Source organism: Diceros bicornis, chromosome 34, assembly GCF_020826845.1.
Source record: "Diceros bicornis minor isolate mBicDic1 chromosome 34, mDicBic1.mat.cur, whole genome shotgun sequence".
NCBI classification, from domain to species: Eukaryota; Metazoa; Chordata; class Mammalia; order Perissodactyla; family Rhinocerotidae; genus Diceros; species Diceros bicornis.
Window position 1 is genome coordinate 25,677,194 of NC_080773.1, and position 25,151 is coordinate 25,702,344.

Consider the following 25,151-nt stretch of genomic DNA (forward strand, 5'->3'; position numbering starts at 1 on the left):
AGGATAATTTCCCTATTTTGAGGTCAGTGCATTAGCAACCTTCATTCCCCTCTGCCATGTAACGGAACATACTCGCAGGTTCTAGGATGTGGACGTGGACGTCTTTGGGGTCGTTGCTGCAATTGATGGAGTAGAATTGAGAGTCAAGAAATAAACCCCTTCTTGCTCCTTGGCACGTACCCCACGGAACGCTCTGGACTGCACTGATTCGTTTGCTCCTGGTCTCTCCCCTCCCACCTGGCAAGGGCAGGCATTGTGCTGTTCTCTGCTGTGCCCCCGTGAGGAAACAGGCCCAGAGAGGTGAGTGACCCGCATGACGTGGCGAAGCTGGGAGGCGGCAGGGAGCCGCGTGCATGGTCTCCCGGGTGACCGCATGGCCCATGGGGGGACCGGGCTCTCTGATGAACGGAGTCACTGAAGGAGAGGGCCCCAGTCAGACGCGGCCAGGCCGGGAGCAAGTCAGCACGTTTATTGAGGCAGCAGCAGCGCTGGGGGGCAGGGGTGTGGGGAAGGGGCTGGGGCCTCCGCGGGCTCCGTGAGGTGCGGACCGGCCCTTCCCCGGCACTCCCTCGGGAGCCGGACGTGGACGCACAGGGACCGTGCCAGGCGGGAGGCTGTCCGTGGTTCCCTCCTCCGTGGGGTCAGTCTGTCCGCAGCCAGCTCCCCTTCTCCTCCACCTCCTTGGTCACCACCAGCAGCACCTCACACAGTCCCTGAGCCAGTGCGGCCGCCAGGAAGGCCCTGGGTGGAGAGAGGGGGAGACTGAGGCCCAGGGGCTCCTGGGGAGGCCGTCTAGCGCCAAGCCCCGGCCCCAGGGTCGCCTCCCCTCACCTGACACCGTCCTCATCCCCCAGGGCCTCGGGGGCCCGCAGCTTGGAGTCCAGGTTGTAGTAGACGCCGTCCACCTGGCGCAGGGCCACCCAGTGCCGCCGGCGCAGTGGCAGGGACAGCAGGCCCAGGGACACGGGCGATGGCAGGTTCAGGATCAGCCCCAGCACCTGGGGCAGGGCCAGCTGCGACAGGGGCCTGCAGGGGCGGCATGGGGACACCATGGTCAGCGCCCAGTGTCACTCACGGTCTGGGGCCCAGGCTGGCGTGGCAGCGGTGGCCGCCCGAGCCCACCCAAGGACTGTGCTCTGTCAGCCCACCCTTGCTTCCATCCACTCACCTGTTCACCCACCCAAACCTCCCCCCAGTCAGCCACCAACCCAGCAACTCACTCTTCACCCATCCACTGTCCATCTATCCATTATCCATCCATTACGCACCCACCTACCCATCCGTCCACCACCCACCACCCATCAAAACCCCCCAGCAACCACCCACCATCCAGCTTCCCATCTACTGTTCATCCCACCTCCACCTACCCATGCAGGCCCCTGACCACCATCCACTCAACAACTTCTACACCATCCACCCATTTCTCCATCCACTCTTCATGTCTACCTTTGAGTCTATCTGTTATCCATCCATTATACACCACAGACCCACCCGCCCACCCATCCAAACTTCCCAGCCATCTAACAACCATCCACCATCCAACTACCCATCTACTGTTCACCCAAATATTATCCATCCACTGACACAATCAGCCACCAGCCAGCCAGCCACCAACCCAACTACTTATCTACCAGCCACCCAACTCCTCATCCACTCTTTACCCATCCATCCACCCCTCCATCCATCCACCCAACCACTTACGTGCTATCCACTGCCTACCAACTATCCATCTTGTACTCGCTCAGCCACTCAACCACCCATCTATTCATACACCCCATCACCCAATCACCACCTACTCAACACATCTAACCCCCCATTCACCATCCACTTAGTTACCCAATTACCATCTGTCCACCCATCATCCATCCATCAACTCATCTAGTCATCCCACTCCTCCTTCTGCCATCTCCCAACCCATCAGTCCACCAGCATCCACCATCCAACTGCCCTCTACTGTTGACCCAAACATCATCCACCCACTGACACAATCAACCACCAGCCAGCCAGCCACCAACCCAACAACTTATCCACCAGCCTCCCAACTCCTCATCCACTCTTTACCCATCCATCCACCCCTCCATCCATCCATCCACCCATCCACCACCCATCTACCCACCCAACCACTTACTTGCTATCCACTACCTACCAATTGTCCATCTTATATTCACTCAACCACCCATCTATTCATACACCCCATCACCCAATCACCGCCTACTTAACACATCCAACCCCCCACTCCCCATCCACTTACCCAGTTACCATCAGTCCACTCATCATCCGTCCATCAACTCATCCCATTGACCATCCAGTCATCCCACTCATCCTTCTGCCATCTCCCAACTCATCAGTCCACCAGCCATCCACCATCCTTCCACACAAACCTTCCATCCACCCACCTCTTCCTTCCTCCTTCTCTCCACTCATCCCCTTTCCCACTTCGGCCCATACTGACTACCATCCCACAGCACCCCCTGTGCCAGGCTCAGACACGTGACACAGCGCCTTGAGTCCCACCTCCTTCTGTCCCACCACACGGCGGCCAGGCCCAGCCCCTGCAGGGCGGCCATGATCACGTTGACATCATAGTTGCCGGTGCCCAGGAGGCTGCGATGGGGGTTCAGCCGGGAGTCTGGGGCCAACCTGGTTGGGAAGTGGTCGGAGGCTGAGTTGGGGGCCCCTGGAAAGGCCTCACAGTCCCCACAGAGCAGGAGAGCCCCAGGGTCTGTGAGTCACCCGACCTTTGGACTCTTCCCTCTCTTCAGCCCCCACGATTCCTCGTGCCCCCGACTCTCTCTGCCCTGTCCTCCAACCACTTCTCCCTGCTCAGGCCTGTCCTCCACCTGCACCCTCACCAGCCTCCAGTCTCCCCCTCCAGTCCACCTCCCTCAGGGCCTGGGGGCTCCTCCTACACCCAGTGCTCATCCGCCCCTCCCCTGCTCCCAGCCCTGCCCATCACCTCAGGATAGAGTCCCAGCCCCTCAGCCTGACCTTCGAGGCCCCACCTGGTCTGGTCCCTGCTGGCCTCCGTCCCACCCCACCCCTTCCCAGCCACCTGTCCCCAACCACATCTCCTATGCTCCTGCCTCCCGGCCCTTCCTCCAGCTGTCGGTTCCCGAGCCCAGGAGGCCCACCCTGTCACCACTCGTCTCTCTGGGCCCTGCCTCTTCTGAACAAGGGCACCTTTGTTCTCTGTCTGGGTTCTTGGTGGGCAGGGTGGGGAGGGGTCGGAGAGGGGCAAGTTTGTGTATTATTTTTCTGTGTATCTGTTTCCCTGGCCTCCCTCAAGGCAGGGCTCATAGTAGACTGATTTCTGGGTCTCCAGCGTGGCCTTGGCATGAAAGAGTTGATAGATCCCTGTTTTGAATGACAGGAGATGAATAAGTTCTATAGTAATCAGTCTGAGGGGTTGGGATGCCTGAGGATTCTGAGGGGCCACGGGAGGGCTGTGAGCAAGAGAGGCGGAGACAGGTCATCTCTAGGTGTAGGTCATTGGGGGACTGACTGGAGGGGAGAGACTGGAGGCCAAGGGGAGGGCCCAGGAGTTGATGGGGCCTGAGCTGGGGCTGGGGCTGTGGGGACAGAGGCGGGGATGAGGCGGAGAGATAACAAAGTGATGTTTGACATCTTGAATAGAGAGGAGAAACGTTCCAGGCTGCCAAGAGGAGGAAGCCGTGCCAGACAGAAAGAATGGCCCGTGCAAAGGCCCAGAGGCATCATAGTGGGGCTCATTCAGGGACTGGAGAGGAATTTGGTTTGAGGGGAGCGGCGGGATATGAAGCTGCAGAGGGAGGCGGGGACCAGAGCATGCAGGGCCTTGCCTATCAGGCTATGGGGCTTGGGACATCTCCTAGGGGTGCGGGGGAGCCACAGGAGGGCTGTGAGCAGGGGAGGGGCAAGGTAAGCGCTGGGTCCCTGTGTGGACTGGAGGAGAAAACTGGAAGCTGGGAGGCTGGAGAGGAGGTGGGGACAAGGAGGGCCCAGATAAGAGAGGGTGGGGCGTGAGCTGGGGCTGCGGCGTGGGGACAGATAGGTGCGGAGGCTACAGCTCCATCTCTGAGTCCCCAGGTCCAGCCCAGGTGGGTGATTGGGCCAGCAGAAAGCCCCCGGGCTCTGCCTCTGCCTTGCTATGAGACCCAGGTGGGTGGCTTGGCCTCTGTGAGCCCCGCTTCTCCAGGGGTCAGGGTGGGTGATGGTCACCTCTTGCAGATCTCGTCGGCAGCCTCCTGGGTAAAGAGCTGCTGCTGCAGAACGTTGTTGAGGGCGTGGATGGCACACAACTCCAGGCGCTGCCGTTCGTGGTACACGGAGGGTGGGCTCGGCTGTGCTCCTGGGGCCTGGGACATGCCGTCCTCAGCTCCTGCTTAGGGGGCGTGGGGAGAAGGTATTCGGGGGCCCGGGATCTGGAGGCCCAACCTGCCAGCAGGCCCTGGGGGCACTGCCATTGGGGTGGGGGCAGCCTGAGAGGCCACTGCACCCCTGACCCTTCTCCCTGGGTCCTTTCCTGGCGACAGGGTACCTCCATCCTCTACTCCCAGGAAAAGGCTCTCTCTTTGGCTCACCTAGCAACAGAGGACCATCCCCGCTGCATCCCTAAGTGAAAGGGTCCCTATGGTGGTCACCTAGCAACGGAGACACCCCTCCTCCCCTGTCCCTAGGTAACAGGCTCCCTCTCTGGTTACCTAGCAACAGAGACCACCCCCCCCCAACTAGGTAACAAGTCTCTTCTCTGGTTACTTAGCAATAGAGGGAGACTCCTCCCCTGTCTCTAGGTAACAGGGTCTCTTCTGGTCGCCTAGCAACAAAAGACTCCCCTCCCCTGTCACTAAACAACAGGATTCTCTCTTCCTGTCACCTGGCAACAGGGCCCCCTCCCCGGACACCAAGTAACAGAGCTCTTTCCCCGGCCTGTACCCCAACCGCCGCGCTCGCCCGTTGCCTGGCAATGCCCCTCACCCCGCCTGCCTCTCTGCTCCCCCGAACAAGGGGCTTCCGCATCCCCCTGGCCGGCGGCTCTGAGTTCCGAGTGCGGGCCTGGCAGCACCACTCTGACTGGGCAGACGGGACGGACTACAGCTCCCGGCGGCCCCCGCGTGCTGGACTACGACTCCCGGCCCCCCCCACAAGAGTTTTCGCTCTGCTCGGATCGTCTGGGCAGCGTAACGCGGAAGTCCGCTCTTGCCCCAAGAGCGCGGAACTACAACTTCCGTCGGCCCCTGCGGTGAATCCCGGAACTCTGCGGTACAGAGGCCCATCCCTTCGCGCACTACCACGCCGCCTGCTGCTCAGAGGGTTCTGGGAAATGTAGTAGGTTCTCGCGATAGTTTCCAGGAGTGTTGCTCCCATGTGTACCCGCCCCCTACGATAGCGTCATGCCTAGTGTGAGGATGAAGCGTGACGTCACAGAAAGGCAGATAGGGACCAGACACCAAACCGTGCTGGGAGAAGAGCCTCCAATATTTACTGGGATGGGAGGGAGATCCAGGGAAACAGAGGCCAGGGCAGCAGCGGGACGGTGATGGGGAGGTAAATGAGGCGAGGAGGTCCTCTCGGGAAGGAGGCGGCTTCTCAGCAGAGACGGATCCCCGGCCTGGAGGGGAGCTGGCAGCAGCCTGCGGGGGGATACGGGGAATGAAAGGCTGAGGCAGAGAGAGGAGGAGACACAGATACCTGGAGGAAGGGACAGAGCAGGTGCGGGTGGAGGAAGCCCTGGAGAGAGGGACTGAGACCCAGAGGGGGACAGAGACACACGCAGAGAAGCTAGGGTCCCAGAGTGAGGGGGACACAGAGACTCAGAGAGAGGAGACTTGGACAGAGAGAGAGAGAGAGATGAAGATTCAAAGTAGTGGAGTAGAAGGTTAAGGAGACTCAGAAATAAAGATCAATTAACAGAGACAGAATCAGAGCCGCCGAGCACCGGAGCCCAGGCACGGGGAGGGCGCCGCTGGCACCGGGGAGGGGCCTGGCCGCACCCAGGAGGCTGCGCCAGAAGGCGGTGACAGTGGCAGAGCCCGTGACAGCGCCCGGCTCGGCGGGGTTCTCCCTGTGGGTGTGCACAGCAAAGCTTCGGCCTGTGGGGCCCGGGGGTCCGCGCAGCTCCACGTCCACCACATGCATGTCCGTGAGGCTGGGGCAAGCAGAGTGGTCAGTTTGGCCGGCCCGGCCCCAGCCCCAGCCCCCGCTCGGCTTAGCTCACCTGAGATCGGCCACCAGCACCCCGATGACGCCGTCGAAGCCCAGGCTGGGGGCGGCCAGGGCGGCGGCCGCCATGGTGTTGGAGTTGCGGGGGGCAAAGGGGCAGAGCCCGCGGACAGGGCCTTCGTAGAGCAGCGTGCGAGGCCCGGTGCTGCGCGCTGCCGCCAGGGGTCCCTCGAGCCGGAAGCCGTCGGGGTGCGTGGCCATGGTGACACGGAGGCTCTGGAAGTGACAGCTGGGGTCAGGGGGTCTGGGGTCTCTGCAGGCCCCTTCCGGTTCCCGGGGAGCCCACTGGGCCCTCACCTGGAGGCCCCCTGCTGCGTCCAATCTGGTGATGTCCTCCGTGCCCCACAGGGCCCCCCGGGCCACAAACACAGCGTGGTCCCAGCGGCGCGAGGCCTCCAGGAGCTGCTGCTCCGTGGCCGGGTCAGCCAGGGCTGAGGGGGACCCCACCTGGGGCGGATGAAGTGGGGAGGGGCTGAGGTCAGGGGACCGATCCCACTGTAGGGTGGGTTGGGGCCAAGGCGGAAGGGGCAGGGCTCACCAAGAGATTGGCATAGCGCAGGATTTGTGCCCCAGATTCCTGGATTATTTTGGGATGGGCCACTTCCACCACAAGGTCAGGGTGCCTGGGAGAGGGAGAGATGGGGGAGGGCCTTGGAGCATATTAGGCCTCCCCTCCCAGGTTCCCTCAGTCTGTAGAGACCTGGCACTCTTCCTCCTGGCCCAGGAGGGGAAACAGGGTGGATGGGCCTGTCCCATTTCACGTTTGGGTGAACCAAGGCCCAGAGAGGGTAAGGGACTCGCCTGAAATCACACAGCACCCAAGGGAGGCGAGAACAGGAGCTTCAGGCAACCCCACTCTTTCATGGTGAGGTCACTGACCTCTCCCCAAGGGCAGCGAGGTGCTGGAGCTGCAGGGAAGCGGGCACGCTCCCTGTCATTCGTGCTGGGTCACGATTCCAGACAAAAACAAGTTCTAGGCCCACTTCCGGTCCCTGAGTCAGCAGGTGGGAGACAAGGGACTGTCCTGGGGAGAGGAAAAGAGACTCAGAGAGAGGGGACAGAGACCCAGAGAGAGGGGACAGAGACCCAGAGAGGGGGGCACAGGGACCCAGAGAGAGGGGCACAGGGACCCAGAGAGAGGGGCACAGAGACCCAGAGAGAGGGGCACAGAGACCAGAGAGAGGGAACAGAGACCCAGAGAGAGGGGGACAGAGACCCAGAGAGAGAGGGGGACAGAGACCCAGAGAGAGGGGGACAGAGACCCAGAGAGAGGGGACAGAGACCCAGAGAGAGGGGGACAGAGACCCAGGGAGAGGGGGACAGAGATCCAGGGAGAGGGGGACAGAGACCCAGGGAGAGGGGGACAGAGACCCAGAGAGACGGGGATGGGGACCCAGAGAGAGGGGGACGGGGACCAGAGAGAGGGGACAGAGACCCAGAGAGAGGGGTACAGGGACCCAGAGAGAGGGGGACAGGGACCCAGAGGGAGGGGGACAGAGACCCAGAGGGAGGGGGACATGGACCAGAGAGAGGGGACAGAGACCAGGGGGGGACAGAGACCCAGAGGGAGGGGGACAGGGACCCAGAGAGAGGGGACAGAGACCCAGGGAGAGGGGGACGGGGACCCAGAGAGAGGGGGACAGGGACCAGAGAGAGGGGACAGGGACCCAGAGAGAGGGGGACAGGGACCAGAGAGAGGGCACAGAGACCCGGGGGGGGGGACAGAGACCCAGAGGGAGGGGGACAGGGACCCAGAAGGGGATGGAGCCCCGCGGTGGAAAGTGGAAGGTGCTCAGGCAGACAGGGAGACAGGGCACAGATAAAGACAGATGAAAAGTGTGTTTGTGGAGGGCACAAGGGCTTTTGGGGGCTTCATGATGGGGCCTGGGGAAGAGGCCCCAGACAGTCAGGGACTCACCGAGGCGGCCGTAGCCCACCACCCCCACCCTCCGCGGGACCCTGTCGAGGGCCATGCCCTTGAGTCTGCTGGTCTGCTGTCCGAGCTCTGTCGGCTGCTCCCTGCTTCCCCCCCCCCCACCCCTCGAGGCCTGGACAGCGGCTGATCTTTGGACGTTTGACCCTTGAGCCTGTCCAGAACTTTCCCCCCTCCCTGTAGTGCCGGGAAGTGGGGGTGCAGGTTTGCTGCCTGGGGGCGGGGTGAGCATCCTGGGGGCAGTGGGCACGATGATTCGGGGTTCCAGGGGCCCCACGTGGCCCCCACTGTACCCGACCTGGTCCTTCTCTGCATCACGCCCTCCTCCCTTCCTGCTGATGTGGAAAATTTCCTCTGCAGTCCCCCGCCCCCCTTTCTGGCTGGCCAGGTTGCCATGGAAACTGCATCCTGCTTGGGGTGGGGGTAGAGACGGTTGGGAGTGAGGGAGAGGTGATGGTGGCCGGGACTCTGGGTTCTCAGTCTGTCCCTTGCCCCTGGGTTTCCAGTCCCCGCCCTGGTGGCCGCTCCCCCTGTGCCTCGGCACCTGTGTTTCTTGTCAACATTCCTCCTCCGTGTTTTCTCCCTTCTCTGTTCCTGTCTCTGATCTTGCTCTTGCCCTGTTGCCGTCTCTCGGCTTCTCCCTGGGTCTCTGGCTTTCCAGCCCCCGCCCCCATGTCCTCCGGGCTGGCTGCCATCCTGTTCCCAGCCAGGCCAGGCCTGCATCTCCTTCCTACCCCGAGCTCCGAGGGAGGCCTGGCCTGTTCGTGCCCCGTCTCTCCACAAGGCAGCAGGAGCGGGAGTCGGGCTCATCCTAGCCTCAGCGGGCCGTCTCCGCAGCCCTTCTCCAGAACCTCCCTCCCTCCCTCCACCTGATCATCCCTCAGTTCACCTTGACTTCCCACCTTTCATCCTCCCTCCCCCACCACGATGCGCCCAGACACCCCCATGTTGCATTCTCGCTCTCACACCCATCCCTCCCCTCTCCCCACCTCCCTTCGGCTGGGAGAAGCCTGCAGGGCCTGGGGAGGCCCCGAGCGCCCCCCAAATGAGCCCCCCGCCGCTGCGCCTCGCGGGTGCCTGGCATGGGAAATGGCGGAGGCTGCGGCAGTGCTGGCTCCCTGCCCCCAGCCACCACCTGGTACCCGCTGCAGCGTTGCCATGGCAACCAGGATCGCACTGAAACAGGATGAGAGAGAGAAAGAGAGCATGAAAGAGAGCGCGAGGAGGAGAGTCCCAAGTCGACAGGCAGCGGAGCGGACAGAGCAGACAGATGGGGCCAGAGACCCCACCCAGACGGTCATCGCAAAGGTGGCAGCTCTGATAAGGGGAGCATTTGCTTTAAGAGCCCTGGTTGGGGGAGATGCTGTGGGGCAAAACAGCCAAGGAAGAGGGGCAGGGCCAGACGCATGGAACGGGTCCAGGCTCACAGGGCACTCCTTCAGTCATGACTCCACGGGGCCTGGGGGTCCTACACAGCACCCAGGCCTGCCATGTATGGGGGCCAGACTGGGGCACAGCGAGGGGAGAAAGGGGCCGAGCCCCGGCCTGCGCCCCTCACCAGCCCTGCATGTCAACAGCCATGTCTGCCCCGGAGGGACGCCTCATCCTGCGCAGACCCTCTGCTTCTGTCCGCCTCTGCCTGTCTACACGGGACTGGCCCGCCCCCGTCCTCTTGAGGCCGTGCAGGCACGTCGGCCTCCTTGGGCCCCGCCAGCAGCTGCCCACAGTCCTGGCCGACCCCTGGCGTTTGCTCCCACTCGCTGCCTCCTGTCCCTCCTCCGAGGGGTCTGCGCGTGGCCCCCTCCCACGCCCCAGGCCCGGGCCCCATCCCTCCTGCCTCTGCGTTAACCAGACAACAGCGCAGCCCCCTCCTGCTCAGCGGGCCCCTAGAGCACCCCTTGCACCCCCACATCCCCCCGTCTCTCCCCTTCGGTGCCACCCGCTGTCTCCGGGCAGTGTCTCGAATGGGTCTGCAGTGGAAAGGGACACTCTGGTTTGGCTCTGTTACGGGTTGAATTATGTCCTCCAAAAAGACACGCTGCAGTCCTGACCTCCAGGACCTGTAAATGTGACCCTATTTGGAAACAGGGTCTTCGCAGATGATCCAGTTAAGATGAGGTCGTACTGGAGTTGGGGGGGGCCCTAATCCAACATGCCCAGTGTCCTTATAAAAAGGGGAACTTTGGGCCCAGAGACAAGCACAGGAGGGAAGAGGAGGTGACAAGACACAGGGAGAACGCCATGTGGAGACTGGGGTGACAGTGTCACAAGAAAGGAATGTCTGGGGTGACCAGAAGCTGGAAGAGGGGAGGACGATCCCCCCCGTGCCGGTTCCAGAGGGGGCAGGGCCCTGCCCACACCTTGATCTGGGAGTCCTGGATCCAGAACCCTGAGACACTGAATTCCTGTTGTTCTGAGCCCCCCCAGTCTGTGGTACCTTGTTGGAGCCACCCCAGGAAACTAACACAGGCCTTCTCGATTTCTGCTGTGAAGTGGGGGGCAGGGGGAGGGAGGAAGACCCCAGTATGTGCCTCAAAAGGACTGCGGGGAGATCAAATACACATGTGCGGGCTAAGACCACCCCTTCTGGATGGGGCCTGTGACCTTGAGCTTCCCTCCTCTCATTCTGCTTCCCACCCACATTCCCTGTTTTCTGTCTCCTCCATGCTTTCATGACCCCAAAAAAATATTTTTTTACTTTTTCCGTGTTTTTTTTTTTTAAAGTAATTACAGAGCAGGTAGTCGTTGACGCAAACCTCCCTTCAGTATCAAAAGAGTCTGTGGGGCAGGTGAGGGCTGGGGTGGCGGTGGGGGTGGGTGGAGGCAGCCCCCCCCCCCCAGCACACGGGGGCCCGGCCAGAGGGGACTCAGCACGGGGACAGGGCCGGGGGGTCCGGAGGCTCTGATGACGTGTCCGTCTCTTCAGTTTCGGGGAGGGGAGACAGGCGTCAAACTGCAAAAAATGAACTGTCAAAGGGGGTTTGTTAGGGGTGAGGGGAAAGGCCGCCCCTCAAAAAAGCTCCTCTCTCCCCTGGAAGGCGGGGGGCCGGGAACGGTTGGTGGGGAGAGCGCGGAGGAACAGCAGAGGGTTCCCGGCTTCTCCTGAACCCTGCCTCCCCTCCCGTCGCCGGGATGGGGGGCGAGGCGGGAACCACGGAGCCCCACCCTGTCCTCGCTGGGGCAGCCGCCCGGGGTCCAGATGCGATGGGGCTCGGAGCCGCCTGCCCCAGCTGCCCCGTGCGCCCCAGAGCAGGGCCGGGGCTGCGGGGAGGGTCCCGGTCTGGCCCGAGCCCCCCGCCCGTGGCTTCAGATCTGCGTCTCTTGCACGTTCTCCTTGGAGCCGCTCTTGAAGAGCAGAGGTTCGTGAATGGAGTTGAGGCCGGGCGGGCCCTTGCCCCCACAGCTCCCGCCGCTGGGGTTGCTGCTGTAGTGAGCCTTGAAGGCCGCCGCCACGTAGTGGTGGTGGTTGAGGTGGTCGCGCTCCAGGGCGGGCAGGGCCAGGTGGCTGTCCCCACCCACGCCTGCCCCGCCGGCCACGGCGGTGGCGGCGGCCACGGACACGGCCGAGGCGGCGGGCAGCTCGTCCTCCACGTTGATGATCTCCACGGTGCGCGTGGGCCCGTGGTGCTTGTGGAGCTGGTGCTGCTTGCGCAGCTTGTAGAAGGCCACCAGCATCACGGCGGCCATGAACGTGATGGCCACAAAGCAGCCGATGATGATCTTGGTGGTCTTCATGACGTCGTCCAGGTCCTTGAGGGCGTTCTCCGTCACGTCCGTGATGGGCACCGTGAACGCCTTCTCCGTGGGCCGCGAGGAGCGCGGGGCCGGCGCGGTGGTGGACGACGAGGCTGGGCCGGCCGCATCCCCGGGCCGGCCCCCACCCCAGACACCGTCCGTCGTGGGCCCCGGTGGCTCCTTCTCCGTCCCCCGCGGCTGCAGGGCCTCCTCTCCGGGCTGCGTCTCCAGGGTCTCCACGGTCACCGTGGTGAAGTAGGTGTAGCCGCCGCTGCCCCCTGGGCCGCCGCTGCCGCCCCCAGGGCCACCCCCTGGGCCGCCCGCCCCGCCGGCCGCCACGGGGTCCACGGCCGAGACGTTGAGCGTGGCGGAGGCGGTGGTGTTGCCGGCCGAGTTCGTCACCATGCACGTGTACTGGCCCGTATCCTGCACGGTGACGTTGGTGAAGTTGAGCGTGCCGTCGTGCAGGACGGAGATGCGCACGCGGTAGGAGCCGTGGGTCATGAGGGTGCCGTTGGGCGTCAGCCAGTTGACGGAGGTCATGGAGGTGCCCGTGCGGCACTTGAGCTCGGCGGCCATGCCCTCAGTGACGTTGAGGTCCGTGGGCGGCTCCACGATGACGGGCGCATAGCAGGTGAAATGCGACTGGTCCAGCTCGCCGATGTAGCGGCCCTTGAGGCCGGCGGGTGCGTGGCAGCGGGCGCAGCACGTCGTGTTGCTGGGCACCGTCTCCTTGAGCCACCAGCTCAGCCAGAGCACGTCGCAGTTGCAGTGCCAGGGGTTATGGTTGAGGTGGACGCGCTCCAGGCGGTGCAGGGGCGTGAAGAGGTCGTGGGGCAGCGACATCAGGTTGTTGTGGGACAGGTTGAGCTCCTCCAGCGACTTGAGGTCGTCGAAGGCGTTGCGCTCGATGGTGGCCACCTGGGCGTGCATCAGCCACAGCTTTCGCAGGCTGGTGAGGCCCTGGAAGGAGCCCGGGCGGATCAGGTCCAGCCGGTTCCCCGACAGCTCCAGCTCCTCCAGGCGCACGAGGGCGGTCAGGTTGGGGATATCCTTGAGGTTGCACATGCCCAGGTTGAGGTAGCGCAGGTTGACGAGGCCCTCGAAGGCCGCCTCCGAGATGTACTCCAGCCGCTTGAGCTCGCCCAGGTCGAGGCGCCGCAGCGAGGGCACGCGGTTGAAGGCGTAGGAGGGGATGCTCTCGATGGGGTTGTTGCGCAGCCACAGCTCCCGCAGTTTGGACAGGTACTCGAAGGCCTGCGTGGGCACCGTGGTCAGCCGGTTGTCGAACAGCTCCAGCGTGTTGAGGCTGGGCAGCCCGTTGAAGGCGCCCACCTCGATCTTGCGCACCAGGTTCTTGCTCAGCTGCAGGATCTCCAGGTGCCGGAGGTGCTTGAAGGTGTCCGTCCGGATCACCTGCGGTGGGGGAGGGAGACACCGATCAGCGACACGGATGCTACCGAGAACCATCGCCACGTCGCCGAGCGCCGGCGAGGGGGTGGGGCAGCCCTGTCTCTCCATCTTGGGTGGTGGGAGGATAAGACCATTTTGCAGGACGGTTTGCCTGTTTCCTATAAAGTGAGACATGGAGTTACACACACCCCGGCCACCCCACTCCTGAGCATCTCCCCAAAGATGCGAGAGCAGATGCCCCTCCATCCGCTGGTCCTGGGCACACACAGCATCCGTGTTCATTACCGCCTAAACCGGAGCGACCCAGGTGTCTGTCAGCAGGGGAGGGACACACGCTCTGGGTCCATACAGTGGACACCGCGGCTCAGTAACGACAGGGGAGAAACTGTTGACAGAATGACTTGGCTGAATCTCACGGACATGATGTTGAGCAAAAATATCCGGACACCAAGGCGCATGCGCAGGAGGATTCCATCCATTCCTCGTTCTAGGTGTGCTAAGCGGTGTCTCCGAGTGTGCCTGTGTGTGGAGGGCGGGCCGGGAATGGACATAAGGGAACTTTCCGGGGTGATAGAAATGTTCTGTATTGGGGTGGTGGATGCAACTGTTAAAAAAACTCCCCAAACTGAACACGTAAAATGGGGGCATTTTGTTATATGTAAATGACACTTCAATAAAAAAGATTAAAGACAGTTACCCCAGCAGCTAACACGCACTGAGTACCTCTTCAGTGGCAGACACTGTTCTAAACGCTTTATGGGCAACAACTCATTTAATCTGCCAGGCTGCCCTATGAAATAGGTATTTATTTATACCCGCAACTCTGAAATCCATACAGCTCCGAAAACCAGAGTTTTCATGACTTTGGCACCAAATCCCATTTGTTGGCAAAAGCTGATCAGAACTCATGTGAAGCTATTTAAAGCTTTTATTGATCCCACTCGTGTGACCGTTCAAACGTTTCACGCTAGAAATATTCCCACGTTTGATAAGGGGTATAAGATCCGCTGGGGCGCTATAAAAATGTGTGCTGGATATTAATACCTTTCCAGTGTCGGGATGCACAAACACATGGAGCCTCAAGGGTTTCATAGGAGGGGTTAGGAATTATCTCCGTCTTCGGGGCAGGAAACGGAGGCACAGAGAGGTGCAGTGATTTGCCCAAGGTTGCACAGGAGGGGACGGCAGACCTGGGAATGGACAGAGGCCATCTGCCTTCAGAGTCCAGCTCTTAACCCTGGAACCCAGCCCCACCTCTTGGGGCTGAAGTGGAGGGACCAAAGGAGGGGCATTGCTGGGCGGGGCACAGGAGGCGGAATCTCACCAGAGTCCTCAATGATGACCATGCCAGGGACACCGAGGCACAGAAGACCACGCGGCCATCAGATGGCATTTCTGAAGCCTAGTTAATGCGGAGGTGGGGAGTGCTTGCCTTATGACATTTAGGAGAACTCCACGCAGCATACTGTGTGGTCACAACTTTGTAAGAAAAGGAGGCTGAAGAATTAGGTACGTGCATATCTGCACCAAGAAAAGACTAGCAGGAAATACTCCCAGCTCTTCTTAGTAATGAACTCCAGCTGTTGGGGATTATGGGCAATTTTTATTCTTTCGTTATATTTCTATTATATATTTTAGTTACATATTAGTTACATATATATTGTAAAATATATTTACATAAGTTATATATAATAACTTTAGTTGTTATATTTTTTATTCTTTATTTTTTCTTTAATGAACAAAAATTACTTTTATAATAAGTAGAAAAACACTTTTAAAAAAGTAGAAAAATGGGGCTGGCCCGGTGGCATAATGGTTAAGTTTGCGCACTCCGCTTCGTCAGCCCAGGGTTTTCGAGTTCAAATCCTGGGTGCGGACCTACGCACCACTTATCAAGCCATGCTGTGGTGGCGTCCCATATTCAAAGTAGAGGAAGATGGGCACAGATGTTAGCCCAAGGCCAATCTTCCTCACAAAAAAAAAAAAAAAGTAAAAAAACCCCAATGCTGTACCTGAGAGGTACCCAGCATCAGAAACAATAATATTCCCGGTACGGTCATAATCATAAAACAGTGACAGCCACCATTTACGCCTGCGCTCTCCAGCAGAAATATAAGATGACGACATATTGAATTTTAAATTTCCTAGAAGCCACGATAAGGAAAAAAACCCGAAGCAGGTGAAATCAATTTTAAGAACATATTTAGCCCGATAGATCCAAAATATTATGATTTCCACGTGTGATCAAGATGACGCCTTATGAGTGAGCTACCCTACACTCTTTTCACACAAGTCCTGGAAACCCGACGTGTGTTACCTGTCCCTGCGCTCAGTGGCCACATGTGTTCAGCTGTGTACGTTTACACGGTTCTTCCCGGGCTCGGACACTTGAGGAACGCAGTTGCATTTCATCTGCCAGCAGCCTTGCGACCAGGACTGTTGGTCCCCGTTTCAAGGAGGGAGCAGAGGCCCCCGGGTGGTGTGTCTGTCCGGGGCCCCAGCCTGCACGGTCGCCTGGTCGCTGTAGCCATTTGACAGATGCAGAAACCGAGGCCTCGAGTGTGGCCGTGAAGACAGAGCCCCGTTCACAGCCCGTCCCCGCTCCTGGCTGTCGGCTGTCGCTTGAGCTCTCTGGGCCTGTGGGTCCCCGGCTGCCGTGAAGGGAGATGATGGAAACCACCTCGGAGGGCAGTTAGGAAGATGGAAAGAGGTTTGTGAGAGCTCAGGCCGTGTGGACTCCTGGATAATGCTCAGCGGCTCTCGTTGCATCGTTATTATTATTGTTATTGTTGGCGTGGAATAACTGGTGCCGCGCCATTGGGATCACAGCCCTGCGCCTTCTAACCCAAGGCCACACCGCCGTCACCTCTGGAGGACGGCTCTCTTACTGCACCTTCCTGATGAAAACCCGGGGGTCAGCCTGACCCTTGCTGGTGCCCCTCAGCCTCCCAGTGCCCCCTCTGTCCTCTGACTCCCTGTTCCTCCGTCCCCTCCTCTCCAGTCCCTGGCCCGGGCCCCAGCTTAGCCTCCTCCTCTCCACCTGGACCCCCTGCCCCAGAGGGTCTGTTTGTACCACAGCTCTCTGTCCCTCCCGGCTCACAGCCTCTTACAGCCCCCATCATTCCCATCATGCCACTCCACACAGTGCCATCCCATAATAAGACACGGTCCCTGCCCTCCAGCAGCTCGTAGGCTGGGCATGACCTTCTCCCCTTCCTCTTCCAGCCATCCCCGTCATCTCCTATTCTAGCAAGTCCTGGAACACAGCAGACAGGCCCCTGCCTCTAGGCCTTCGCACCTGCTGTTCCCTCTGCCAGGAACACCTTTCCTACTTTTTTTTCCGGCTACTCCCATCTGCCCTTCGACACTCAGCTCCAGGGTCACCCGCTCGGGAGGACGTCCTGGCCCCATCTACCCACCCCCGCAGCCCCCGCCCAGGCTCAGCCACACCCACCTGTCCGTGTGCCTCAGTCTCCCCCAGACTTGGCCCCTCCGGGGGGCAGGGGACCCGGTCTCAGCACACACTCGGGTTGGGGTTTGTTTGCTGCATTTTGTAAGGGAGTGAATTTGAAAGCAGCCCCTCTGGAAATCTCCCATCTTGGGGCCCTCCCCCATCAGAATCGAGGCCCATTCCCTGTGTGGAAACCAGATTTCCAGAGGATTCCTAAACCAACCGGGGCACCTTGTGTGAGGAAGGGGTCTCTGCGGCTTCGGGGTGAAGGAAGACCCAGAGAGATACATCTGGGCTCTTAAACCGGAATTCTCAGGTCCCTTTGAACGGTTTACAGGGACAGTGGGATGGGATTCGGATGACAGAGGAAACACACGGCGCAGAGTAGGACCCAGGAAGGACCGTCCCCCTCCTCCTCCTATAAACGTCAGTTAAAGTCTCTAGTGGGCCCGGCCGGCTGGGACCATGTCAGATAGAATAACAAAGCGACTTTCCATGTACCCTTTTTTCCTGCTGATAAAAGTAATAGATACTCATTTTAGGAAAAAATATAGAAGAAAAGAAAAATCAGCCTAAGGCCCCCTACCCAGAGTTAATTTATGTTAACAACGTGCTACCCATCCTTCCAGTCTTTTTTCTCTGCATATAATGTGGGGAGATATTTTTTCATCATCTTTTTTTTTTTTTTTTTGCTGAGGAAGATTGGCCCTGGGCTAACATCCGTGCCCATCTTCCTCCACTTCATATGGGACGCCGCCACAGCATGGCCTGACAAGCAGTGCGTCGGTGTGCACCCGGGATCCCAACCGGCGAACCTCGGGCCGCCGCAGTGGAGCGCGCACCCAACCGCTTGCGCCACCGGCCCGGCCCCTTTCATCATCTTTTTAATTTTTCACAAAATTTTGGTGCTGTCATATACCCTCCTGGACCCTGCATTTCCTTTTAATAATATTACATCGTGAGCATTTTCCTATATCATAAAATATGCTTCAAAACATGCCTTTCACGGCTCTGGAATTCTTTCCAGGGCTATACCTGCTTTTGGACATAGAGATGGAGTGGAGGGTCAGTTCTTTATTTTCCTTAAGGTGCTTCTGCCTTCTCTGATTTCCTGCAGTGAACACGCTGACTTCTAGAACTGAGCCAGGATCAGGAGGGCTCAGGAGGCCCCGGCTGTGTCTGGGGAGCTGGGGGGCAGGGGAAGGGGGCCCTGGGGGCCTCTGGCCTGACTGCTCGTGCTCCGGAACCCCGGCTCTGCCACGTGGGCCGCCGGAGCCTCGGTTTCCTCCTCCGAGGGAACGTCAGGGAAGAATCCAATGGGGCGCGTCTCCCAGTCTGTTCTCACCCCATGAGCTGCTAAACAATAGCACCATGAAATGCTTGCCCGATCACACCCCTCTGGACCTCACACTCCCTCCCAGAGACTCTGGCGCGCACGTGGGTTGAAGTTCTAGAAAGTTCTGTGGGAAAGGACAGTTTCACTTTGCTGGACTCGGGGTTTCCCAAACATCGTAACCACGGAACCCTCCCCGCAGGAGGCCTTGTATCAGCCCTGGGAGACGCTGGCAAAGCACAAAGCTGGGCCTCAGCTGCCCTTTCTCTTAATAATAATAACAGGGTAATAATACAGGAGGAGCTTCTGGTCATGACAATCACTAGGGAGGGAGGGAGGTGGACTCTTAAAGGGTTAGACTTGAGAGTCTGGGCTGAGGAATTGAGAACACAGTGCCCGCACGAACTCCCTGGACGTCGCCCCACCGGCCGTCGTGGTCACACTCGGGGTCCTGGTGGCTCTCCAGTTCCCATGTATGTCCCACCTGCTCCTCGCTCCTTCCAGCGTCCCTGCCCCAGCGCGGCCCCTCCAGCCCACCTTCCCAGTCAAACGCTGGCCTGCGGCCTTGAACCCCACAGCACCCACGGCCTCGCCCGTGGGGTCAGCCAGCAGCCCTGCTGCTTCTGTCTCTTTTGAATGTCTTGCATCCTCTCCTTTCTGTCCCCAGGGCCCAGCTCAGGCCTCCACCTGCCCAGCCTCCAGTCTCTCCCCTCCAGTCTATCTCTAGGGTCTTGCTACGCCCAGATCTGATCCTGCCTCTGCCCGCCTCTAGAGCCCTCCATGGCTCCCCAGTGCCCTCAGAGGAAATGCAACCTGCCTCAGAAGCCCTGCTGGGCCGGGCGTCTGCCTGCCTCTCTCTTCCCCTCTGCCGGGCCCTCACTCCAGCTCCATTTCAGCCAATATCAACTCTAGGAACTATCTCATCAGGTCCTCCACCTTTGCATACGCTGTTCCCTGTGCTCAGGATGCCCTTCCCTTTTCATCCATCTGGAAAACTCCTGTTCCCCCCTCTTGGACGCATTCCAAATGTCTCATTCATTCACTGCTTATTCCTGGAATGGGGATAAAGCAGCCCTGAAGGAGCCAATGGGGAGGGGCCGATGTCTGTGACAGGGCCTTGCAACGGCACCTCGCAGAGTTCTCCTGAGGACAATTGGTGAGATTCACTCAGCGCACGACCTGGCACCCACAGGTGCTCGCCGAGCCTGGGTGCTGCCCGCCGGGCCGTCGCCTCAACTTGTCCCCCACCAGCCCTGCAGGGCAGGTGGTGTTAGCCTTACTTTGCAGAGGACGACTCGGCTCCGTGAGGTGAGGATGAGAAAGTGGGGGAGCCGGGATCTGAACCTGGGCACTGTGCCCTCCACCCTCGCCCTCTGCAGCGCCCAGGCCCCCCGATCAGTCCTCGCAGCCACCCCGGGAGGTGAGCCTCGTGCCCCACTGCAGAGACCGGGGGGCAGAGGCTCAGCGAGGTCAAGCGGCTCTGCAGGGCACGGGGGCCTGGAATTGTGCAGCTGGGTTCCGGCCCAGAGCCCGCCACTCCCCGCGTCTCCCCGGTCCCCTGGACGGAGGGACCTCGATGCAGCACGTCCATGAGGCGCGTCCTGGCAGAACCTGACGCTACTCCTGCTCCTTGTGCTTTGTCCCAGTTGGGATGGGAAGGGGGTAAGTGAAGGGAGATGAAGGGGCGCCCCGAAAAGGGTGGGGTCCCTCCTGCCAATCACTTCAACAATGCACTCAGGAACTAAGCAGGATGGGCTGCTGCACAGAGAAGCCTGGTTTTATTGAGGATGTGCTGTAGGGTTGCTTCAAATAGTGAGTCTCTTTATTTTCACCGGGACTCCAGTGGATTCCCCCTCCACTGCGGGATGCTGGGAGCAGCCTCGTGGGGAGGGGCTGGGGCCGGTGTGAATCCTGGCTTTGCTGCTGACCAGCTGTGTGACCTTGGGCAAGTGTCCTAGAGTCTCTGAGCCCACTTTCCTCACAGGTACTGCAGGGTTACTGTGAGGCCTGGACAAGATGGTGAGGGCTTGGGACATGGCAAGTATGCAATAATATATAATTTTAAAGTATTGCTTCTGCTGATAATGATCATCAACATTTGTCCTATCTCTGGGCTTCCACTTTCTTCCTCAGCATCTTTCCTCTACATCAGCTGTCAGCATTGTCTAAAATGCAGTTCCGACCCCAGCACATCCTTGCTCACAGCCCTCCCGTGGCTCCCTATGACCTTCAACCTGGTGTCAGTGGCCCTGCAGGACCTGCCCCTCCTCTGCTCCAGCCATAGGGAGATGTATGGGGTTACATATGCTCGCCACACTCCGCCCAGTCTCTCTGCCTCTGCACAGGCTATGCCCTCTGCCTGGAATGCCATCCTCCTCCTTGTTCTCTGGAAAATTCCAACCGCCTTTCCCCGAGAAGCCCTCTTTGGCCCCCTGCTCACTAAGTCATCACACACATTCTCTTATCAGACCCTTATCACACTGGTTTAACACGTCTGTCTCCTTGTCTAGGCTGTGAGTCTTCACGGGTAGACACTCCATCTGAATGATTTCTGCATTCCCTGCACCCGGGTTAAGGCCTGATTCACAGCAGACTTCAGCCAAGTCTGTTGAGTAAATGGACCAGAATGGACAGGTTCTTACTGGAGAGCACCCTGGCTGTGTCGGCAGATGGGTGACCGGTGACCATCACACCTTTTGGCCTGGGTGACGATGCCCACGTGTTGGAACCCTCAGTGAGCACTGGTGTTCTGGTTCCAACTTACTCTCCTTTTTGCCTTAAAGTCCATGTGTCTGATATTATTAAAACCACACCAGCTTTATTTTGGTTAGTGTTTTCCATTGTTTTTACGTTCATCATTACATTTTTCCTTACATCCTTTCTGTCCTTAACGTTTTAGGTGTGTCTTTTGGATTTTGTTTTTAATTCAGTCTGAAAATCCCTATCTTTTAACTGAAAGTTTAGTCCGTTTACATTTATTGTAATTACTAATAGATTTGGAATTATTCCTATTATGTTATTTTATACTTTCTGTTTGTCCTGATCTTTTTCGGCCTATTCTTTACCCTTTCCTGTCATCTTTTGGACTGATTGAATTTCTTCGTATTCCATTTCCCTCATCTACTATATTAGAATGTGTATATTTTCTCTTCTTTTAGTGGTTACCTTTAAAACTTAACATGCATACCTAAAGACCAAAGTCAGCCAGTTCCTCTCCTCTCCTCCCAAACAATACAAGGCTGATCTCATCTCTGACTCTAAAACAAAGTGCCATCCTGGGCAGGTTCCCAATAAGGCAAAAGTGGGGGAGCCATTATTTTTTTTCCTTTGGTGAGGAAGATTAGCCCTGAGCTAACATCTGTGCCCATCTCCCTCTATTTTATGTGGGATGTCACCACAGCATGGCTTGATAAGAGGTGTGTAGCTCCACGCCCAGGATCCAGACCTGCGAACCCTGGGCCACCAAAGCAGAGCCTGCAAACTTAACCACTGCACCACTGGGCCGGCCCCCATTATTTGTTAAATGCCAGTTATGTAGCAGACCCTGTGCTAAATGCTCTGAGGTCCTGCTCTCATTTCATCCTTGTGGAAATCCTGTCACATGGGGGTTTTCAACCATGTGTCCCTTCCTCCCTCACATCTGATGGCTTATAGAGAGGTTAAGTTATTTGCCCTCAGTCTCACAGCTCCAACGTAGCAGAACCAGGACTCAAAGTCTGCTTCTCCTGAATCTAAACTCGAGGTCTCCATCACGCCTACCCACCCTAACCCGAGAGGGCTGGGCTGTTTGCGGGCTTCCATGTGTTTTCTGAGCTGCAGAGCCCGTTCATTATCCAGACATTACCCATGTGTTGATTTGCTCATTTGACAGATATTCTCCGAGTGCCTGCTATGTGTCGAGCCTCATGCTGGGCTCTGGGGATCCCGCTGTGGACAAGACAGCCACAGCCGTCTCCCCAGAGCCCGACCTCGAGTGTGGAGAGAGAGACAGTAAACATCATAAATACACAAATGACCATTTAAGTGGCAGTGGCATAAACAGATCGAGAGTGTGGCCAAGGTTGCAAGGGGAGAGGCAGGCCCGCGGCCCCTCCACAGCACAGTCTGAAACCCCCAGAGCAGATGATCTTAAATCCTCTCTGACGCCAGAGGCTGGGTCACCCTCCTGGCCACTGACACAGAGTAGGATGGACCAGGTGGTCCAGGGGGGGTTCTGGTGCCTGCAGCAGGCAAATCCCTGTGCCCTCCCAGCCTGAAATCTTTGGCCTGATGAGATGCTGACATTCTGTGATACAGCGGAAGAACTAGGCTGAGGGTCCTGCCTCTGACAGTGGCCAAACCACCCAAGTCTTCAAGTCCCTTCCCTTCAGCCCACGTTTGCTGAGCCGTCCCCGATCCCTGCTCTGTGCGGAGTCACCAGGATACAGACACCAGTCAGGCGAGGGAACACGGCCCCATCAGTGACCGCCTCCCACCCCCAACGGGGGCCTCTCCCCCTCTTTCATCTTGCAACCCGGCCTATTATTTAGGGGACTTTCCAAGTCCATTGTGGTAGGTAAACGTTGCTAACACTGAAAAAACTCTACTGCGCTCTCTTGGGGTTTTTAAGAAAATAAACTGTCAAGTAATCCCTTATTAAAAATTTAACCGTGGTTGGAAAATGATTAAGCGAATGGTTCATCTTAACAGTATTAAGATAAATCGTTTCTATACATTTTGAATGTGACAAACCCATAACAAAAGTTTAGGAAGCTTACTACCGGGGCTTTACGTGTGTGTGTTAATTTTTTGACACTCACAATTTTAAATGCACTGTTATTTTTTCGGACCAATGCTTTTATGATGACTTCTGATATTTCCTCCTTCCCTGGGATGAGGGACTTGTGCCTCCCTAGTCACGGGGGCCTTCCCTGAGCACCAGGATGTGGCTGGAGCCCGGCAGGCTTGGGGGCCCCCTCCTCGCCCCCTGAGCTACTCAGACCTAGACACGGCCTCCCAGGGCCTCGGCCTCCCCCACCTTCGGTGAAGTCTACTATCACCATTTTGGTCAATATCACCTCACCCCCTGCCGCCCCACACCAGTCCTGAACTTGTCCCTGCCGGGAGCCTCCAGGCTATGCTGGGCACCAACCTCTAACCAGCCTCGAGGCTCCTGCCCCACCTTCCAGGAGCCGTCCTGGGCGAGGGCCGCCGCAGCTAACCTCTCAGCCTCCACCGCCACACAGGGCGGGGTGGGGAGAGCCCGGTGGCCCCACCATTTATTCGAGAGGAGAGGGCCCGAATTCCACCAACCCTCAGCGCCCCAAATGACCTATCTCGTCCCCGGGATGTGATACGGGATGAGAACAGCCGGGCTGTTCTCACGCGGGGCTGTGTAGCCCGGGGCTGAGGGCTCTGGGGTCAGACCGGCTCCTGGTCCAGGCTGCCCCTCCGCCACCTCTGTGACTTGGGTGCATGTTAGACCCCTGAGGCCTGCTCCCCTGTCTGTGCAGTGGGGATCTCGAGATCCACCTCCCGGGACGGGTGAGAGGGTTTTCACACGTCAGGGGCTTCAGGCAGCCCCTGGTAAGTCACCATCCATGTCCGTGCCTGTCACCCTCCTCGTCCTCCACGCCTGAGCTCATGCTGTCCCCTCCCAGAACGCCCGCCCAGCCTCTGCACCTGGTCAGGCCTCGCTCGTCACTCCAGCCTTCCCGTGAGAGCCTTTCTCCTCGCTGAGCCCTCCTGACCATCCCTGCCCGGGAGACCTCTTCCTCCCGATGCGTTCAGTTATGTGACTGTCCCTCCACGCACCTGTCTGTCCGCCCCCTCCCGTCTCCGTCCATTCATCCACCTAGGAGTTGCTTCCTGAGGTCTCCGGGCCAGGCCCTGCCCTGGGTGCTGAGTCTGGCCCGATGTCCCCCCCACATGATAGAGAGTGGTAAGATCTAATTACAGGGATGTCTCAGCGGCTATGAGCACCCCAACTCTGCCTAAGGCAGTGGGTGGTGGGGTGGGGGAGTGGGGTTAGAGGAGGGCTCAGGCTGGGGTCAAACATCTCCTTCTCAAGAGGCATCTCTGCCCCCTGAACCCCCCGACCCCCCGTGACGACTGTGCTCAGCCTCATCTCCGTCCAGCACACATGGCTATTGTACTTGCTGGCTTTCTGCCCGGTCCCCCTCTGCACCCAGCTTCGTGGGGCACACAGCAGGTGCTCAATAAATGAATCAGGGGCATGAAGGGGGTGCTGCAGTCAGACTAGCCGGGGAGGGACGGGAGAGGGACCGTGGGTCTCGGAGCCTGTTTGCAGGTGGGGACAAGACCCGCTTCATGGCGTCGGCGTCATGAGGATTAAACCGCCGATATCTGTGACCCGCGAGGAGGATGCCTGGCACGGAGCAGGGCGGGAGACTGCGGCTCTTCAAGGATAAGGCGTGTTTTCCGAAGGGAGGGGAGCGCGGAGCTGGGGTGGCGTCTGGCCAGCAGAAGGCGCCCCTGAATGCGGTGTGGCTGGGACAGGATGGTCTTCGCTGCCAGGGGACATAGCCGTTTCAAAGCCCAGGGGTGACGTGGTCACTCTGGTGGGGATGAGGGACAGACTGTGGCCAGGAGGCCGGGAGGCAGCTGGGTCAGGTGTCCTGACAGCAAGGGCAAGGCCAGAGCCGGGACGGGCTGTGTGGACACCGAGTTGGGACTCGGTGACAGTCCTGTAATCGAGTCACCAGGCGTGGAGCCCAGAGGGCTACGGATTGAGAAGCATCAGGAACGGTGTTGAAGAGATCACGTTCCACAGCCGGCCTGCCGGGGCCGAGTCCCAGTTCCTCTTCCCCACGTGGCATCTTGCAGGAGCGTCTACTCTGTGCTTCAGAACCCTCGTCTGTCAGATGGAGATAAGGAGCTGCTCTCAGGGCTGTCGTGAGGTTGAAGTTCACCAACTGCAGAACTAGGACTCGGAGCGACGCTGGTGGCCGCCTGCATCCTCCCATCCCCACCCTCCTGGTGGGAGGCCAACTCAGAGAGGGGACGTGACGAATGGAGGGGAGACGTGGGTCTTCTGTTTCAGGGAGCCTCAGTTAGACTCAACTGAAGAGGGGGAATGAGCACCCACT

The 25,151-nt window shown here is 59.0% G+C and overlaps 3 protein-coding genes across 4 annotated transcripts in view; all 3 read right to left on the reverse strand.

Moving 5' to 3' along the window:
* Window positions 1-453: 453 nt before the first annotated feature.
* Window positions 454-5,316, reverse strand: JOSD2 (Josephin domain containing 2). Of its 2 annotated transcripts, none has more exons than XM_058529958.1 (5): window positions 4,954-5,316; window positions 4,198-4,357; window positions 2,515-2,640; window positions 832-1,026; window positions 454-741 (listed from the first exon to the last, which is right to left on the reverse strand). In XM_058529958.1, the coding sequence occupies exons 2-5, from the start codon at window positions 4,341-4,343 to the stop codon at window positions 642-644; spliced, it is 567 nt and encodes a 188-aa protein (XP_058385941.1). In that variant the 5' UTR covers window positions 4,344-4,357; window positions 4,954-5,316; the 3' UTR covers window positions 454-641. The 2 variants fall into 2 exon arrangements, with proteins under 2 accessions (XP_058385941.1, XP_058385942.1); XM_058529959.1 differs by having other exon boundaries at window positions 4,198-4,360.
* Window positions 5,317-5,865: 549 nt separating this feature from the next.
* On the reverse strand, window positions 5,866-8,171 carry ASPDH (aspartate dehydrogenase domain containing). Its single transcript, XM_058530732.1, has 6 exons — window positions 8,117-8,171; window positions 7,078-7,276; window positions 6,737-6,821; window positions 6,496-6,645; window positions 6,194-6,414; window positions 5,866-6,124 (listed from the first exon to the last, which is right to left on the reverse strand). The coding sequence occupies exons 1-6, from the start codon at window positions 8,169-8,171 to the stop codon at window positions 5,866-5,868; spliced, it is 969 nt and encodes a 322-aa protein (XP_058386715.1).
* Window positions 8,172-10,803: 2,632 nt separating this feature from the next.
* The window catches only part of LRRC4B (leucine rich repeat containing 4B), a 40,097-nt gene continuing 25,749 nt past the window's right edge, over window positions 10,804-25,151 (reverse strand). The window contains exon 3 of the mRNA XM_058529950.1: window positions 10,804-13,282. Within this exon, the coding sequence (XP_058385933.1) occupies window positions 11,438-13,282 (1,845 nt within the window). The 3' untranslated portion in view covers window positions 10,804-11,437. The remainder of the gene's footprint in view (window positions 13,283-25,151) is intronic.

What these genes read in the sequence shown, in the direction of transcription:
- JOSD2 (XM_058529958.1), bottom strand. Translation starts at nt 4,343, where the DNA reads ATGTCCCAGGCCCCAGGAGCACAGCCGAGCCCACCCTCCGTGTACCAC. An exon ending in GCCGACGAGATCTGCAAGAG is followed by an intron (nt 2,641 to 4,197) that starts GTGACCATCACC and finishes CTTCCCAACCAG; the next exon opens with GTTGGCCCCAGACTCCCGGC. An exon ending in GGGGATGAGGACGGTGTCAG is followed by an intron (nt 742 to 831) that starts GTGAGGGGAGGC and finishes CTCTCCACCCAG; the next exon opens with GGCCTTCCTGGCGGCCGCAC.
- ASPDH (XM_058530732.1), bottom strand. Translation starts at nt 8,171, where the DNA reads ATGGCCCTCGACAGGGTCCCGCGGAGGGTGGGGGTGGTGGGCTACGGC. An exon ending in GGTGGGCTACGGCCGCCTCG is followed by an intron (nt 7,277 to 8,116) that starts GTGAGTCCCTGA and finishes CTGGGTCTCTGT; the next exon opens with CCCCTCTCTCTGGGTCTCTG. An exon ending in ACGCAGCAGGGGGCCTCCAG is followed by an intron (nt 6,415 to 6,495) that starts GTGAGGGCCCAG and finishes TGTCACTTCCAG; the next exon opens with AGCCTCCGTGTCACCATGGC.